The sequence below is a fragment of the Ambystoma mexicanum genome, chromosome 3q (assembly GCF_040938575.1).
Source record: "Ambystoma mexicanum isolate Mex_15411 chromosome 3q, UKY_AmexF1_1, whole genome shotgun sequence".
In the NCBI taxonomy this organism is placed as follows: Eukaryota; Metazoa; Chordata; class Amphibia; order Caudata; family Ambystomatidae; genus Ambystoma; species Ambystoma mexicanum.
This window is the reverse complement of record NC_090926.1, coordinates 467,672,526-467,692,105: the sequence shown is the minus strand read 5'-3', so window position 1 is coordinate 467,692,105 and position 19,580 is coordinate 467,672,526. Positions and strand designations below refer to the sequence as shown.

Sequence of the window (19,580 nt, the reverse complement as noted above, 5' to 3'; positions counted from 1 at the left end):
TACTTTTTTTCGCACTGAACTGGGCATTTTATTGCACATATGTCCATACACAGATCAGTGCAAAAAAAAAGAAATGTTATTGTTGCTTGCTTTTTCGTTTTTCACGGCGTGGCCGATGGTGGGGGGGGGCAGCATTTTTATAAGGGTGGCCGTGTACCCCCCTGGCAATCCTCTGGTGGCGCCCCTGACTCAACCCCTCCAAGACAAAATTAATACTCCTCACCAACAACACCGAACACCCATAGAGACATGACTATCAACCATGCACTCTGAGGGCATCACACCCAAGCTCACCTCCTCCGCCAAGTCCCTCGGGTTCCACATCAACAAACCCTTCTCCTTCAAGACACACATAGATAAGAAACCTCAGACAGCTTGGTATCAGCTCTCTCCCCTGAGGAAAGTCAAACCCTTCTTCCCTTTGCACAGCTGTAGAACCATTGTTCAAGCACTGGTCCTATCCTATCTGGATGGGGTAATGCACTCCTCAAAGGCTGCCTGTCGTCCTCCCTTGTGCCCCTGAGAAGTGCCCTACAAGTGGATGCATGCCTCATCAAGTGTCTACGCTGATATGGCCACATCATCCAGCCCTTTTCGACCTTCACTGGCTCCCACTGCACCCACAAATCACCTTCAAGTCTTGCTGCATCAGCTATAAGGCAGTCGCTGTCAAGTCACCCAGCTACTTAGCAGAGAAACTCTGCATCTCTGGTGAACAGCGCACCAGTAGAAGCCAGCTCACGTACAGACCTAAAACCGCCACTGCAAAAAGGAAAGGACCAGAAAACAAGCCTTCTGTGCCTACGCCTCATGACTATGGAACCTCCTCCCCATCAGCATCAGGCTCGCTCCCACGCTCCTGCAATTCAAGGGAGTCTCTAACTCAACCCCTGGGCCACCACGTTGCTCCTCGTGCCACCTGACTCGCTAAACACCACCCGCCCCCAACTTTCCCGCCACCTGGGACAGCTGTACCCCTCCTCTGTGCCCCTCTGTATCCTACCTCCCGCTGTATATCTGTTCTGTTGTTAGCTCTGAAAAATGCTCTGTTATGTATCTGTATTGTTGCATACATCTGTATAGCGCTCTGTTGCTTCTTGTAGCTAGGTCCGCGCTCAATAAATACAATAATAATAATAATAATAATAATAGTAATAATAATAGCAATAACTAGGTCAGACTCACCCAGAATAGAGGAAGCCTTCTGGGAACTTCAGGCATAGGCCATGCTAATTAAGACCCTGGTGATCTGTATTCCTCCCTGATGCAACTGACAGTTGTGAATGGCACCTGAAGCAAATATTTCATTCTAGTATGTGTTCACTTTTCATGCACTCTTGCATGAACCTCCTCCCTCTTACGTTAACAGTAGTTACCAAAGTTCAACATTATTTAATATTTAGCACATGGTTGGTTTGGGAGAGGCAATATTTTGTGGAGAGAGGCAGGGGGAATGGGGAGGGTGGGAGCAGCAGGGGGATCTCCTCCTGCTCTTTGTGGGATAAAAGTGGTAAACGTGAAGTAAAAATCTCTCTGTTGAAAAAATTGAAAAACGCATGTAACCATAAGAAGATGTTAGCACTCAATCTCTGGGAATGTACGCGCCCTTGTGATGGAGGGTCAGTGGAAACACCAACTTATTTTTTGTTTCTCTGCCACTTCTATGCCACCCTTAGGTGGTTCTTGCTTAAGCAGCTTCTGATAAAAGCTGACATTCAAGTCCTCTGCCTAGCACACTCAATCTCAGCTCTCCTGTTCCTCTTATCTACTCCATCATACCCCTACCTTGAATCTTCTATCCCTCTGATGTTTCCTACTCTGTCTAGATCTTGCCTACACCCTTTGATGTCACTCCTCCTTCCACTACTCTAATGCTCCCACCTTCACACTACTAGGCCCCTGCACACTACTACTCCCTTAAACACACTACAACTCCCTCCTACACACTACTCCACCCCATCCCAAACACCCTCCTTTCACTTGGTGCCATCCACTTTACAATCACTCCCTACACTAATCTTCCTAACCACACTTGCCACACAAAGTCACCCAGCAGTACCACTTTCACTCACTAGCGAATACCTCACCTTCTTCACAAATTGCCTCCACACTCTGTCACTCCTCATTCCCTCTTGCCGGTCTCTTTGTTGTTCACCTCCTCCAACTCTGACCGCACCCAGATAACCCACACTTCCTGCTTTCTTTGCACCCTTCTATGCCTCCTGGGATTGGTCATCTTTCCCTGGCAAATCTGGCCCTGTATTCCCCACCTGGGGCAGTTATGTGTCATGTGAAGTTAGAAATAGCAGGCTAAGCGCTGCACACTTCTGCTGCGTGGGCCCACCATGGATCGGCCATGGCGGCCTAGGAAGGCAAGTCTTCGTACTCGTGTTCCAAGGACCTGTTCCGGGCATCCCTGAGGTACGTTCAATGGGGGAGGGAGGAACTGCACCCCCCCTTAGTCTCTGATGGTCTGGTGGGTTTCAGGCTCATTGTGGGGGCATGCTGGCGTCCCTTGGCAGCCCTGCAATGATCTTCTGTTGGCCATGTAAAGAGGCGCCCTCTCTGCGCTACCCTCTCCTTCCCTGGTGTAAGTCCATGAAGCTGGCGGGGAACGTCCTCAGGGGTGTCGTGGCTTCTCTTTGTGGTTCTCTTTCTTTGTGTGACTGTCTAGTGAGTCTGGTGGGTAGCGATCAGGCATCAGCTCACTCATTTGGAATGTGTGGCGCTACATGTGATCTCTCCATTTTACGTTCTTTCTTGGCTTCTGGACTAGACGCGTTATCTCTAAAAGAAACAGGGAGACAGTGGCAAGTATCTGGAATTGGTAGCAAGGCTTGAGTAGAACTGGGGTTTTCACAGACGTATGCTGGCACTGGGGGAAGGGACAGGAACTGAAGCCCTCTCAATTGTCACCAGCCACCACAGGGGTTGCACTGGCTCTGAATATCTCCCTGGTAGGCCTCCCATTTCCCGGCTGAGTGAGGTTCCCATCCCTTCTTGACAAGGCCAGGCTACTCGCCTAGTCACCCAATGCTGTCTTTGTTTTCACTGAATGCCTTTCCACCGTCCACCTCCCACAACTCTTCACTTCTCTCCTCATCACTTGCTTCTGTCCCAACCAAAGCCACATCTACATAATAAGGTGAAATGGGTTAGAACATGACAATAACCTTGCATAATTCATATACTGACTAGTTATATTATACATGCAAAGTACATGGGCCTCGTCTCACCCTCAGACACCACTAAACCAGAGTTGATAAAAGCAAGAATCATCAGGTCGTCATAACCAAGTATACAAAGTAAGGTAAACAACAGGAACAGGGTAGGACTAGCAAATCACCAGATTGCCGGTAGGATCTATGAGCAATTAGATGCAGATAACAGTACTAGTTTAGCGGTAAGCACATTTTCAAAAAGATGTCTGAACTCTCCACGTGGCAATGCACAGTAGGCTGGCCGCATGGTTCTGATCCACAAGATGGGAGCTGATGCTCTCTGACTTTTCCTGGGTAAACAAAAAGAACGCCTTGCCCTAATCTTTCAGATTTAGCAGCAGGTAATCAGTACATCTAATTAAGTTTAAAGAATAGCTGGCAGTTTGCTTATGTCGTGCTTTGATCAATTCTTCCTTATCGCGTTGTCCGTCTTTTAAAGCAAGAAAGTATTTGGTTTACCAGGTGTCTGGTGTTTCTTTGGCAGTCCTCAGCTGTACTGTCTTTTAATGGGGGTGTTTCCTCTTTCCCTCCTCTCCTTTGAGGCTTCTTTGGTGGTCTGTACTTCTTCGGGTTCAGTGTCTGTTGCAGTGTGTTAACCACAGTAGAGAGGTCCTGATGCTGTGTCAAGTAACGTAGGTGCCTGGGTCAAGGTGAGGCCAACTCCCAGAGTCCAGGGGTGTAGACCAGGGGAGTTTGGCAGGATAAAAGGGCAGGCAACTGCTCTGCGAGCTTCACCCTTTCTTGTGACACAAGACTGTATCCGCAGTGCCCTGGCCTCCCTTTTCTTGCCTCCAACCACTCCAACCTCTACTTCTCCTCCTCACATTCTTCATTCAAGACCTGCACAAACCTCCAGTCTTTCTTGTCCAAGGCTCTGTGTAGCATCTCTGATCTCCCCACTCCCAGTCTCGTGTCTCTTCCCTGCCTTCTTCACTACTGCTATTCTTCTCACTTTCTTCACCCTTTTGCACCCCTTTGGGCACTGCTACCACTGCCCTCACCTTAACTCTTCTAAGCATCATCCTCATCTGCGCCAGTGTCACCCACAACACCTTCACCCCGGTGCATCTTCTTTGCCCTCTGAGAATCTCTCTCCTCTGTTCTAGTATCACTCTCAAGGTCTTCACACCTCTGGAAGCCTTCTTCACCCGTCTGAGCACCACTCTCCTCTGTATTGCTTTTCCCCTCACTTCTTCACCCCTCTTGGTACCTTCTTTGCTCCCCTGAGCACTAACCGCCTCCTATTACTGTCACCCTCAAATTGTTCACACCTTTGCACCTGTTTCACACCTCTGCGGGCAGCCTACCGCCTTATTAGTGCCCCCGCTCTTTAGCCACCACACTCTCTGCCTCTTGCTCCAGCTCTTTGGACTCGTAAACCCGGTGCCCTGGGTCTCTCCTCCAGCTTCCCAGCTTTCAGCTGCATCCTTGGACAGATGCATAACACAACAGAATATAAACAATCTCTGCTAACACAGATTATTACTATTTTTTGTTTTTATGGTGACACAGCAAACTACACAATTGTGTGGGGCACTTTTAAAGCAGTTATAATTGCAAGTGAAACACAAGGGAGAAGAAAAACCTCTTAAATCTTTAATAAGAGCTCGAAAAGCAACAGGTACGTTTGAGTAATTCGTTTTGAGTGGACCAAAGTATAAAATACTTTTAAAGAAGAAACTGGGAACCGGTATCTGTAGGAGTAATTGCAAAATGAGCACAGTCTTAAACAAATATCTTGAGTGGAAAAAGAAGTGGCATATTAGCTTGGCGACAACATGCTTAGTGGTAAATAAATTAAAAAAATGCTGAGGGCAATTGAAGGATGGCTCATTATTTTAAATTCTATTCACTAATATGCCCATAAGAAGTACCATGAGAATGTTCCCAAATCTGTGAGTGTACCAAGTTTATCGGACAGAAAGGGTAAAGTCTTTGGTAAACACCTTGTGGGGAGGGTCTCACAGCCATATTTTATAAAGCATTCAGTGATCTCTTAACACCAAAGATCGTGACTCCGCTTGAGAAAATGCTTATACAAATTTCTTAAAAGAGAACATAAATGTAAATAGTTATGGATCACTTAGCCAATAACATTATTTAACTATCATTACAAGGTTTTGGTTCGCATTTCTGTAAATAAGCGCTCCTGTTTTGGTGGTCTCAGGTAAATCAGGTTTCACCATGTAGGGAAAATTGCCTCTGAAAACTAATTTCATGATTTAAACAATTGACTTCACAACTAAGAATTGCATTCCATCGTTCATAGGAATGTTGTACCTGAGATTTCTTTGGAAAGTACTAGAGAGCATTTGATGTCCTCTTTCCTCCATCAAAGATGTCTGAAAGTTCCACTGCAAAACTACAAATGAGCGATTGGTTCCTAGGTCTGCTCTTCTGCGGCTCACCGGATGGCATGCCCTCTTTTTGAGATCTATTGATCACTTTTCTTAGCATATTGTGTTGAGGCTTTAAACATATATGTAAAAAGTAGATGGTTCCATTTTGTTTAGTTCTCCTATACCCTTTTCTGTTAAGGATAGTGCCCAAATATCCTTTGGTGAATCTGCACCGCTGAAATATCCTAGCCATGAATACCTTACCAATAACACTAGCCACCTTTCTCAGCAGAAATTGGTGACTTTCAAAACAGGTGTTACTTGAACATTTAAATTGTATTAAAGGTTTAGGGGCCGAATAACTGAATGAAACAGCTTGGCATTTCTCTAAACTGCACTAAACCTGCACTAAACACTCTCCTCTTGGTCACGTTCTAGGAGGGAGGGTGGTTTGCGAGACCACAGTCAGCATATACATCTGTTTTATAGTCTCATGCTGGTATACATTGGGCACAGCCATTGTAGATATATTTGTATAGTAACATTTTGGCACAAGTAGCATGAAAACAAAACTGGTATACTTTGGGCAAAGCCAGGATGACAATGGGCCTCATCAGGGTTTGGGCGGGACCGCAAAAATGCGGTGGTAACGCTATTACCGCTGCTTTACCACCCAACCAATATCGAGTTTGGGCAGAAAGAAGGAGGTTTACTGGAGGTAAAACTCTCCAGGTTCCCCCATTTGCAGTGCTATTACTGCGGTGCAAATACTGCCGGTGATAATAGGGTTGTTACTGCACCTTAGATTCCTATGGACTCTTCAAAAAATGGAGAGTAACAGCCTTACCACAACTCGGGATCCAGCAGTAATAGCGCCCGCCTGAGTTGTGGTAATGCTATTTGTGTTGGCGGTATCCCAGAGGATTCACCGCTGGGATACCGCCAAGGTTGTGATGAGGCCCAATGTGTTTTTACAGTGGCATTCTAACATTTATTGGGCACAGGCAGGAAAACACTGTGAATACAGTAGTAAATGGGACACCGCCAGTATGAAAATATGTTTTTACAGTGACTTGCTGGCATGTATTGGATGCAACCAGTATGAACATGTTTTTACAGTGGCATGCAGCCATATACTGTGCACAGGCAGTGTTAAAATGTTTTACGGGGCAATGCTGTCATATATACGGCACAGCCAGCATGGAAATCTTTTTTAAAAGTGATAATACTTGCATATATTGGGCAAAGACCACATTAAAATGTGTTTTTACAATTGCATGGGGCATATATTGGGCACAAGCAGCATGAAAATATCTTTGCATATGTTGGGAACAACCATCACCAAAATATTTTTGTACAGTAGCAGAACTGGGATATATTGGGCAGAGCCAACATGAAAATGTTGCAATATATTATGCACAGATGGCATGAACATGTTTTTACAGTTGCATCATAGCATACAGTGGGCACACACAGCATGCAAATGCTTTTAAATTTGCAATATTAGTATATGTTGGGCGCAGTCAGCATAGCAATGTATTTTTACCGTTGCAAAACTGGCTTTTATTGTGCACAGCAAGCATGAACATACCTGTGTTTTAGAAGGGCATGCTGATATATATTGGGCACAGGCAGCATGGACATGTTTTGCAGTGGCAACACTAGCATATATTGAGCATGGCTAGCATGAACATTTGTGTTTACAGTGATGTGCTGTCATGCGTTGGACACAGGCAGCCCACAAGCTTTTTTTTTTATAATTGCATGATAGCATAAATTGGGCACCGGCAGCATGAACATGATTTTGAGTTGCAATATTGTCATATGATGGGCACAGCCAGAATAAAAATGTATTTTAACTGTGGCAGTACTGGCATATATTGGTCACAGTCAGCATGAAAATATGTTCTTACAAAGGCAATAGTAGCATATTTTGTGCATAGCCAGCATAAACATGTGCTTTACATTTGTGTGCTGGCACATATTGGGCACAGACAACATGAAAATATTTTTGGCAGTGATAATGAGCACATACAGCATGAACATTTGTTTTTACAGTGCCATGCTGGCATTTATTGGACAGAGCTGCATGAATATGTATTTTTAGAGTGGCTATACTGGACTATATATGGCACATCCAGCATAAAAATGTGATTTACATTGGCATATTTGCATATATTGGGGACATGCAGCATGAACACATGTTTACAGTGACATGCTGGTATATATTTGACAAAGCATGCATTAAAATGTTGTAGCATTTTCATTAGAGACATATATTGGGCACGTGCAGCATGACCATGTTTACATTGGAAATTGAGGCATATATTGGGCACAACCAGCATGAAAACGTGTTCTTACAGTGGCATGCTGGCATATGGTGGACACAGCCAATGTGAACATGTGCTTTTACAGTGGCATGGTAATATATGTGGCAGAGGGAGCATGAACATGTTTTCACATGGCACAACTGGCATATATTGGGCACAGGCCGCATGTGCATGTGCTTTTTTCAGGTCATTGCCAGCATGAAAATGAGCTTGACAGTGCAATGCTGTGTCAGGAGGCCCACACGATATACACACAAGAACAGACTCCGAAACTCTTCTTCACAAGGTTTATTTACAGAGAAGTCAGAAACATGGAATAACAATAACAGAAAAATGATAATCTCAAAACCAAGTGTCGCACATTGAGTGTGATGCTGTTCTCAACTCTTAGTGTTTCTGCGGGTTCCTGAACCATCGGATGTCCTTGGGGTAATTGTTACAGATTTCCCAGGGTTCCTGAATTCTATTGCCAGTCCGGTTCCATAGTAATCCCTAGGTAAGCATCTACATCCCCTCTACCCACCGCAGGAATAGGTGGAACCCATATGTCAGGCTGAGGAGGAGTCATGAATGGCCACCTCCCACTCCTAACACACCACTTGTCCTCAAGTCTGGTTCCCCTCCATCCACAGACCTGAGGGCATCCCACCTTTGGTCACTCTATCTGTTCCTCCTCTTCATTGTCTTACCTGGATCTAGTTCCTCCTCTCACCTACTCAGCCTGCCATGGGTCTACCAGGCCTTTGTGTGTCTTTCTGTCTGTTCTGTGTGGCTAGGGGATGCCCTCCTCATTTTCTCAAGTTAGTTATAACCACCTGTTACTTTCTCCTCTGCCTCCTCCTCATCTATACCACCTTCCCCTCTTCCGTTTTCCACCTCCTTTTCCTCTGTTGTTGTAACCACCTACTTCTCTGCTGTTACCACATCCTCTGCTCCTACCATCTCCTCCATTCCCTTCTCCCACTTGCGCAAACAAAGGACCCCCTTAATGCTCTTTGCATCCCTCTCCAACTAACTGTTTTAAGCTTCTGCAACAATCCACACAAGCTGACTGGGACGCCTGGGGGTCATTGTGCTCTCCCTGTGTTGGGGACTTGGCAGTGGCTGTACCTGTTTCTGGTAATTTTGGCAAGGTGGAGGTTGGCTGCCGCTACAGGGCACACCTGGCCTCACTTTGGGCATAGGAGGCAGACCAAGCCTTCAACTGGCTTGTCTGCCATCTGGATTCTAGCCCTGTCTGTCCTGTCAATCTCTAGGGCTGTCTTTGCAGGCCCAGGTCTCCTGTTCCCTCATCTTGCGATTTACAGGTTGGGAACCCTCTTGGTATGTTAAACTCCCTTGAATATGAAGACATTTTTAGCTTGTTGTAGATCTGTAGCAGCATATCCTCAGTGAAGGGAAGTCCTGCTAGGAGACAATGGGCCTCATTACACGGTAGGAGGTAACCATGGCGCAATTAGAGCCATGGCTACCCCCTACCGCCTTCTGGGTGCGGGTAGGCGGTATGGGGACTTACCGGGTCATTCAGACCCTTGAGGACCCGGTAAGTCCCCATGCCAGTTGCCATTGCCCATTCCCATTCGAGCCCCCATAGGCTCTAACCACACGTTAAAGACGGGACCCGCTGAGGGACCTCGTAGTAGGGCGGTAGGGGATTACCGGCACCGGTGCCGGTAATCCCCTACCGCCTACCGTGTAATGAGGCCCAATGAATTGGTAATTTACCTCACGTACTCAGAAATATGATGTCGGGAATCCTGAAGCTTGTGACATTGTATCAAGCACAGATCTCCAGTGCCCACAAACAGAGACACGTGTGGTTCGAGACCTCATACTTGCAACACGGTATCCAGTGTGGGTAGGACTGTATGAGTATGAGGATATAGGCTACTACTGATGCGTGAATGAAATTGACTCTGGACAAAACGAGAGGTTTATTTTTCTTTTCCATTGTTTTGTTTGGGTCTGCTTAGCGAGAGCTTCCAGCGGCCAACAGAAAGAGCGTTTTGACTGTCCCCTGCCACAGTAGGAGGGCCAAGGAAGGTGACTGGAAGATCCTAACCCTATCCCCCACTGGCCCGTCATGCACTAGTTCAGGAAGCCACCAGGCCTCAAGAGAGACTCCATTGGTCCCCAGAGCCAGACACAGGATGGCATACATTTGTGGCTCTTGGCAGCATGCACATTAGTTTGATGGTCAGATATTGTTAGCCACGGGCAGTATACAAATGCTTTTTACAGGGCATTGTGGGCATATATTGTTGAAACCAAGCTCATGCTTTTTTTGGACACAGAAATAATAAAAATGTGTTGCCAAATGACCCTGTATATTGTTGGTGACCTAACATATACTGGAGGTTTTCATCTGTTCCTCCACAGAACCGATTTTCTTGCCCACTTTTTTGTTAAATTCTTCCTGAGAAATGCACCATTTCAATTCATTATTTTAAAAAAGAATTCTTGGTGGGATAACCACCCACCCTCCCTAAAACGTCCTGGGTGATTTACTCTCCACCACTTGGAAATATGCTCCAGCTGACACTCCATCTTCACAGTTTTCTGCCAATCCTTTTGAAATGACCTGTCCCACCCTAATTAGAAGTGGAACCAGCTTGTCATCTTAGGAGTGTAATGGCCCAACAGTCCCCACAAGACAGCAAGAAGCTCTTTTCCCTCGGTGATGCCGTTTTTCAGGATTTACAAAAAAAAGTAGAATAGTTGCCCTGCGATAAGAAATGTTTTTCTTCGGCAGCCCAAGTACGTTCCAGCAGAAATAACACATTGCATTTTACATAACAATGAAACATACAGAATGGGTACACAGGGATCCCTCGATGTCCAGCTGCAAGGAATGTCTGCAGTAAACCTTCTGAATTATTAACTGCACTCTTGAAAGAAAGTGAGCCCTGGAAGCATTGGAAAAGCGGAGCCCTGCTTAGCATGCACTATATGATACCGAGGTAAGTGCATCGTAATGTGCTCAGAAAGGGCAGGCGGAGTGCACTGTCAGGGCATATCACTTACCCATGGGCTTGGATACTGGGCGGCTGCCAACGTAGAGCGTGTCATACTTCTGGATGGACTGCCGCACCGCATCCAGAATGTCAACTAGGAGAAAGAACGTGCGTGAAATCTTTTATGTTCATTGGGAAAGGGCTTTAAAAAAAATATATGTATCCAATGTTTTAAACAAAATTTACACACCCACAACCACAATGTGGGTCACTTTTCATTAAGTGGCAATTGCATGCAGGGAACTGCCAATGTTTGGATGTATGTGCACTTGCGACCCCAACATTCATTTGCCAACTTCTGCAAAAGCTTGCGCGAAGCTAAAGAGTAAAAGCAAGCAAAGTAACATTCACTCCTTGCTTTTAGGCTCCATTTTCTAAAAAATGTAAACGCTGCCTGCAAATTATGCTTTGACAGCATTCACATTGAATTCTTATGCAATCCACCTGCTTTTAGCCGATGGATTCAATCGAAATGCTGGAGGATGGCATCATGCACTAGAGTAGCGGAGGCTCCCACAGCCCCTGCGGTAGTGGGGACCACCACCAAATGTCCCGTATGAAGTGTCTACAAAAAGAAACTATTTCCTTTTGAAGTCCGAGGTCTGACCACACCCCACGACATGGAAGCCTCCAGGCTGGTGGCCTCTATTTTATGGAGTGGGGGAGCCCTACGACTTCAAAAAGAAAGAGTTTCTTTTATGCCTTCATAAATAAAGTATGTCTGTTACGGTTCGGCCCTTTAACGGAAATAATTCTTTCTTTCCACCCATGACATTGAGGCCTCCAGATCCTCTGCAGAAGATGGTAACAAGCGGTCCTGGCTGCTGCAGAGAGCTTCAGGCCTTGTTCCCTGGACCAACGGATTACAGGTAAGAACATTTATTTTCTTTAAATGTGTATACAGTGCATGCCTGTGTGAGTGTATAGTGAAAGGGTGCACACTCAAATGTATGGGTGGCTGCTTAGGTGTGCCTGTATGGTGAAAGGGTGCACACTTAAATGTATGGGTACCTGGATGTGCTTTGGTTTGTATAGTGGGTGTGCTTGTGTTCAGGGGTGCAACAAAACCTATATTTCGTGGGGAGAGCCAACGCTTCAAATGTTGGGAGAGGCGCTAACTTCACAGGCGGTGGGGGAGGGGAAAACCTATTTGTTTGGGGGCATCTAACTTCTTTATACATTCTAATGAGAATATTCAATTGCAGCTTCCATGTTACAAGCAGGTAACTCTCTCCTTTAAGTCTGAAAGCACCCACTTATGGATTGCTGTCAGAATGAGCGGTCTCCTGTCCCCTCTCTACCCTTACAGTCCCTCCCCTGGCATGCAAGTACAAAACCCACATCATGATATCAATTGCCTAAAAAATTATGCATTTGAATGCAGGTACTGACAGTGAAATACTTTATATTAGTAATTGCTGGGTCTTTGTTAACGGCGAAACCCAGGCACCGTTCTACATCTGTGTCCTGATCTGCCCAGCAATGGCTCTGTAGGTCAGCCAGCTCAAGTCAACATAGCCCAACATTTTGAGGGTTGGGGGAGGGCTAAAGCCCAGTCGGATCCATGGTGTTGCGTCACTGCTTGTGCTTAATGCCATGATTACTTATTGTACTCTTCATTACTCCTAGCCCTATTCTTCTTCGTCCCAGGACTTGTGTATGGCACACTTTGCCTCATACACAAGGTGCCTCATATGTGAGCCCTGGGAAAAGGAAGAGGGATGTGGAGGTGATTCTGAGTCTGAGGAGCTAATTTTGGGGGTTGGGGCAGGGGGTGAGAGGGAGAGGGGATGTGTGGGGGAGGGGGTGTGGGGAGCGGCATTGTGGGATAAATTGTAATGGTCATCCATGTCCAGGCTAAGCAGGCATGATATGTGGTATTGGTGGCTAGAGAGGCATTTTGGTACAACCAGTCTAGTCATTTCTTGGTTTGGTTTGACTTTTTTTTAACTGGGCATCTCTGGCAAAGCAGTCCTGCTAAGTGTAATAATAACCTGGCTAGACTGGCATTTGGGTGCTGCCAGTCTAGCTGCTTCTTACTGTGGCATTGTATATTTTTCTGGGCATCTGTGATAAAACAACCATGATAAGTGTGATGCAACCAGCTAGGTATGTCTAAATGTGGCCTGGCATGTTATTACGTGTCTAGACTGGTCTATATTGTGCAGCCAGTTGAACATGTTTGCATTGTGACATGGCATTTTTATTAGCAAAGGATTACATTAATTAAAGCATTAATGTTCTTGTGCACTGTTGGTGACTTGCATGTATTGGTTTTTGGATTAGGGTTTCTCTATAAAACAATTGCAAACATTCTGGCGTTTTAGCTAATTTTCTTTCAGAAAGTGTGCTGCATAATGGATCAAAACACACATATATATATATATATATATATATATATATATATATATATATATATATCCTAGTGCAGTGTGCAGCGTACCCCTGCAGCAGCTTGTTCGTGCATATTGCGTGGCCAGAGTGTGGCGCGACCCATGATTTGTTGCCGAGCCGGGGCGGTGGCCCCCTCAGCATGGTCCATAGGTGGCCCCCAAATATTGTACAACGCCACTGGCATCTTGAAAATACATTCTGGCTTTAAACCATGGGTCTTGAGAGGTGGAGGTGGAATGCACCCTGGCAACACTATTTCCACTTCATGTACCTACTCTGTCTTCAAATAGAAAATCACCCTGAGTGGTAAAGCAAGGCGTAAATCAATTTCTGCCTTGTTTGACAAATTGGGGGCCATTTTCTATGCAGAGTGCAAACGTGATGCGCAAAAACAAGACAAAGGCCCCTTACGCCTCACTTGTGCTCTTTAGGGGCTTTTCTGCACATTTGGAAGTGGAGAGGAACACAAAGCAGAAACATTTTCAGCATGCCTTCCTAGAAGAGTGTGATGTAACCTTAACTGTACAGCTGCTATTTGAACAGTACACTATATATTGTAGTGTAACAGTAGAAACATTGTCATGACAGTAAGAGGTCAATCAATTTAAGAAAATGAAAACATTGTCCTCTGTAACTTTTGACCTTGTCCAAACACTCAATATGATGAGGTTTCATGAACTTTTACACCCACATTGATGCAGCCTTTACTTGCAGCAGCCTCAGCTCTCGCTGCTGGCAGTCTCCAATGCAGACTACTCATCCATCATATTTGCTCAACAGAAGAGCCTCATGCTACACAGTCAGACTGGTGGCTTTGGTCAAAGCCCTATTGGCCACCTATGCTGACTTTTCCTCATCCACATGTTTTCAACAAGAGAGCCAGTGCCCCAGCACCAAATAGGCAGCAATGGTTAGAGCGCTGCCAGCTTTCTTCCTCACTCTGCCTATTGAGTCTACCCTACAACTTCAATAACTATCCTGGGTGTGGGCTCACTCTGGTGCAAACAAGTAAAAACGTCTGAGTCGCCTAATTCTAAAACATAAAATGCCTGAGCTGAAAGCCACTTCTTAATGCTTCAGAAACTGTTGATGGCACAAAGTTGCTGCAGCCACTGTGGATCTACACATGTATGCATGCCCCCAGACATGCTAAATATAGCATGGTGGCCCTGCGCACCAGTTCACTGCTTATAGGGAAGAGAATCGTAGAGCCTTTCTATGACCTAGCTCCTGATTGGCACACAGTTAGGAAAGGAACCTATCGTTGGTTCATATGGCTAAAAACACAAAAACTATCAACAGATTGTAATGAAGTCACTCGGGCCCCACCAGAAAAGAGAGACTAAGTACCTGTTCAGGGTACAGGGGGAGTTACCCGTTCTGGGATGGGTTTCCTGGAGACAGTAATTGGTGGATCCCCAGAGGATCCCCCAAACTCTGAATACTGGCGAGACAGACATATATGCTGCGCATATCCCGCAGGTCTGTGTGGGAGTGTGGAGTCCCAACGCAAAATACAACCCGGGGAAAAAGCTCAACATGAATTGCAGACCAAACTCTAAAACAAAACATATGGGGGAAACAGGAAGCAGGATTTCAGTTAAAAGGCATGATTAGAGAAGAGACAGACAGTTCCCCACAAATTTCCCAGGTGGTGTGTCAGAATATGAGAGACAGTTGTCTCCCCAAAACTTCCCGTTCCGATCAATGGTTCAGGAAGCAGCCATGACACTTCTGCCTGACCCTAACATGGTGGATATATGGTCCAATTCAGTATAAACATCTCCTGATGTAAAGTTAAGGAGGGTGCAGTTAGCCAAAGGGAAAGAGGTGATCACATGGTCTAAGGCTAACCAGGGCTGGGAAAACTTGAAAGAAACAGGGGAGCCAATCAGAACCTTTTTTACACCAATCGCCCAGCCAGACAGTAATAGGACAGTTATTTAAGCAAGTGTTGGGTGCTAAATACTTATTAGGTTGCTGTACCGACTCATGGGTGCAATAGCCCCTTGATTAGCAATTGCAGAAAGACAGGGTGGGAGTACAGAGTAGGGTGGCAGAAAAAGGTGATCAGCCAGGCCCCAAGAACCCCTAGTAACAAAGCAAAGCTGTTGATTGCTAAACAGAAAATGTACAGGCACCCTTATTAAGCACTATCTCAAAGGTACCCATCTACAGGGAAGCTGTCACTGGTTGTAAGTTATACCTTCATCATAATGATGGGAGCCACATAAACACGACCTTCCAACCTTGGTTGTTCTCCTCTGATGCCTACTCTAGATATACAGGAGACCCAAAGTTAGCCGGGGGGGGGGGGAGAGGACTAGGAAGAGGGTGTGGATAGGAATAGAGGATTTAGGAACAACAGAAAGAGGAATATGGAGCAGAACTGGATAGACAGGGGCTTCTCCCGGAAAAGCCACTTTGGCCATTCAGACATTGCATAACAAGACAAGTTACACTTAAACACAGATAGGATTCAGGAATCCACTAAACATCACAAAGTCTCTGACCAATGCCCCTCTCTCCGTCAGAACTGAGAATTAAGTAACAAATACAGGATTTGTGGCATACACATCTGGCATTGCCCTAGATTTCTTGTTGGAGGAATGGACCAAGCATGAGCTAGAAGTGAACAAACAAACAAGTATATACAAAGACATTTTACAATCACACACCCGTGCTATTGGTGCCTGTTCATCACTCCCTCCCCGAAACTCTCTACCATATGGCCAGGGGAAGGCAGCCTCTACCTGATCCGGATCCTGTGGATGACTGCCTGAGGGAGGCCCATATATGTGGAGACAACCCTTATGAGAGGGAAGGAAACTTACTAGCAGGAACATGGTATCCCCCTTCCCACTCAGGCTATGACATCAACCCCTATAATTCCCAATCCCTTATGGCCTATTGCAAAGTAGAACCAGACCATTCAATTTGGACTGACAATAAGACTCTTTCCTATACCTTTAGTAAAAGGACTGGGACGAGGAAGAGCCAGAGAGAAATGCTGAGTGCTGAAGCCACAGAACCAGAGATGCGCTCTAGTTCTCGAATGGATCTGATAGGTGCCAGGACATTTTAAAACCCTGCACAGCGTGGAGGATGGAGTTCCACTACTCCCAATGTGGGTCGGGAAGTGAGGGAGAAGCCAGCTGCAGCAGGGAGCAGGAGAGCTCCAGCCAGCATCATCATGAGAGGCTCTGAGGTCAGAGGTATGCCGCACGGAGGCTGGCAGCTGGAGAAGCTGTGGAGAGAAGGCTGAGGCATAGCGGGTACCGGAGAGCAGACGGATCGCCAGCAGAAGGAGGAGGCACCCAGCTGGAGGAACCACAGACCCCAGAGATCGTTGAAGCAGCAACGAGAGACCGGTGAGCCCAGAGAGGGGTATTCGGATGCCAGGGCACTTCGCAACATATACTGCACATCGATATGAGACAGAACGTTCTGGGAGGAGAGTATGCCAGGCAACCTGTCGAATGAAAGCACCTCCTGGGAAATGTGAACCATAAAGCATCTGAGAAACTCTGGGGAATGGAAGCACCTCCTGAGATTTATGATTGTGAACTGTAAAGTACTGGAGAAGCTCAGGGGAAGCTCCCCTCCACTCACTCCTGATAATTGTGGAACTTTGATTATTCATTTATTTTTGCACTTTTGGAACTTTTTGTTGGACTTGTTGAAAAAGCTACAAATGACCAGGTGAGAGACTTTATCCCTTTTCACTTTATTTTGAGTTTAGCATTCAAGGGTCAGGTTAGGAGTTCAGACACAGGACAGAGACCTCTTTATTTTTTAGACACATGACACCCTTTAGTTTTGTTGAGGCTGGGAAGCACCCCATAGTGATAGGGCGAGGTAGGTCGTTTTCCAACCCTCTTTTTACTTTAATAAAAGTCTATAACAACCATCAAAATAATCCAGTGTTTGAGTCTTACTCCTGATTCCATACAGGAGTAAGACTCAAACACTGGATTATTTTGAACTACATTACGAACTACAGGACCTTGTCCAGAAGTTGACACAAGACTATCTGAAGAAATCTTACTAACGAGAACTACGAAGCAGATAGAGACATTGTTATAAGAAAAACATCCAATGGAAGAGACAGTTTTATTATTTAATTTAAGTTAGTCAAATAATGGTACGGTCAGTCAGAATTAGTGTTGGATGGAGGACATCTTCATTTAGGAATTCTGATAACTGATGAGCACCTTAAGTAATTTAAGTAGGCAGGGAAACCCCGATAGCGATAGGGAAAGATAGGCTTTATTCTTATTGTTTGAAAAACCTCACTCAAAATGTCCTTCAAGTGTCCGCCTGCTTATTCCGACCTGCCACTGCCTGGTACGATTAATATCAGTGATGCTATTCTGATGTTTTCCGAAACAAACGTGGAACACCTGGAAAGACTCAAGAACATCTTTGAGAGAATACAGACGGTAGAAGTGAGAGAAGTGTGTATTTCTGCAGAAAAGAGCTATTTGGATGGGTCTTTCAGCAAAGTGACATCTCTGTTGATCCAAAGAAAGTGCAGGACATTCATGAAGCACAGGTTCCCACAAATGTGTCAGAGGTACGAAGCTTTATGGAAATGGTCACATAGTGTGGCAGGTTCAACAAAAACGTAGCCACCCTCTCTGAACCACTGCAGAAGTTTCCAAAGAAAGATTCCCCATGGCCGTGAACTCCACTTCAGGATAGGACGTTTTTAGAAATCAAAGCTAATCTCACATCAGAAATTACCATCGCTTTATCCAACGCAAGGAGATGCTCTGGACTGGTAGTCGACTTGAGTACGGCCTAGAAAGGGGATATGTTACAGATGGCCTATGCCAGCAAGACACTGTCCAACACAAAACACTAGTACTTGCAAATCGAAATGTAAGCACTGGCGGTGTTCTGGGTTTGTTGGCATTACCATCTCTTCATATATGGGAAGCCCATTGCAATTATAACTGACCAGTAATCACTGTTCTCAATTATGTCAGGATCGTCATTGTGCTCCCAGGCAAGAATCGAGAAGTCGCTACTTGCTCTTCAGATCTATGATGTTACACTTTCCTACTGACCCGGGGTTGATAACTGAGCCATCTTTTGAGACACTGGAATACTCACAAAGTGGAAACATCAGAGCACGAAACTGATACAGAAAACCGCTTATATTTTGTTACGAGCGTGCATTGCTGAAGTCTATGCCTGTTGAGGAGATTGCTGCAGCCTCCAGGGAAGATTAATATTTTCAAATTATTGGGAACCCCCTCCTGAGTGGAGAATGAAATCAGGCACTACAACAATTGAAAAAGACGAACCAGGAAGCTAAAAAGCGGTTCCATTTCATTCCATCGCACGTTTTTTTTCGCAGCATTTTTTGCTGCAAAAACTCATCAAATTTTTTTTTCCTTTTTGGGTGGGCTACCCTCCCAAACCCTCTTACCACTGATTTGAAATCTAGTCCCGAAACACCCAGAAACCTTTTATCCCTCTACCCACCCTACATATTTTTCGATGGGTTGTTTTGTGGTAAAATATCTGCGGAAAAAAATGCGCAAAAAAAAAACGATGAATGGACGTCGTACCCTAAAAAGCATGCTGGAGACATCATGGAAGGTAAAGCATAATTGATGCTTTCCCCAGATGGGCTACTTCTCCAAGATCCCCGTATAGGTAGGTATTCCTGAAAAATTGGTGTCGAAGGTTGTGGAGCCTGCTCATCACAGACACCAAGCTAAGGCCAAAATCAAGGCTGGCCTTAAGGTAAAGCTTGGTTCCCAAGAGTTAAAGAAATAGTGGACACGCATGTTAAGAACTGTGTAAAGTGTCAAGAGACTTTGCCCGAATTGCAGGCCACTCCGATTCAGTCGATGCCCAAGAGCTGTAATCCATGGGAAAAGATAAACGTAGACTTTGGGTCACTAAATGCTCAAGAATACTTCCTGGTAATGGTAGATCAGTGGACACAATACCCGGAGGCGGAATTTGCGAAATCCACAATGGCAGCACATTTGTTAACAATATTAGAAAACATATATGCGGCGCAGGGATAACCCAATGAGCTTTGTTCTTATAATGGGCAACCTTTTAAAGCAGTGAGTGTTTGACGCTTCCTAAGGGAAAGAAAATTACTCCACTATCGCCAAGGGCTAATCGGGACATAGCACGCTTTATGTGCACATTCAACAAAGTCTTCTGGATTATGCACAGTCAGGGGACCAGCAAAGATAGGGCTTTGCATCAGTTCCTGTTTGAATACTGTTTGACATCTCATTCAGCCGCTAACGT

The 19,580-nt window shown here is 45.4% G+C and overlaps 1 protein-coding gene across 2 annotated transcripts in view; it reads right to left on the bottom strand.

Annotated features, from left to right (window-relative positions):
* The window catches only part of APBB3 (amyloid beta precursor protein binding family B member 3), a 645,194-nt gene that overhangs the window by 237,742 nt on the left and 387,872 nt on the right, over positions 1 to 19,580 (bottom strand). Inside the window, exon 10 of one of the 2 annotated variants that reach the window (XM_069654241.1) lies at positions 10,915 to 10,998. The exons of the other annotated variant lie outside the window; for it this stretch is intronic. Coding sequence (XP_069510342.1) covers positions 10,915 to 10,998 — 84 coding nt within the window. The remainder of the gene's footprint in view (positions 1 to 10,914; positions 10,999 to 19,580) is intronic. 2 annotated transcript variants of the gene reach the window in all.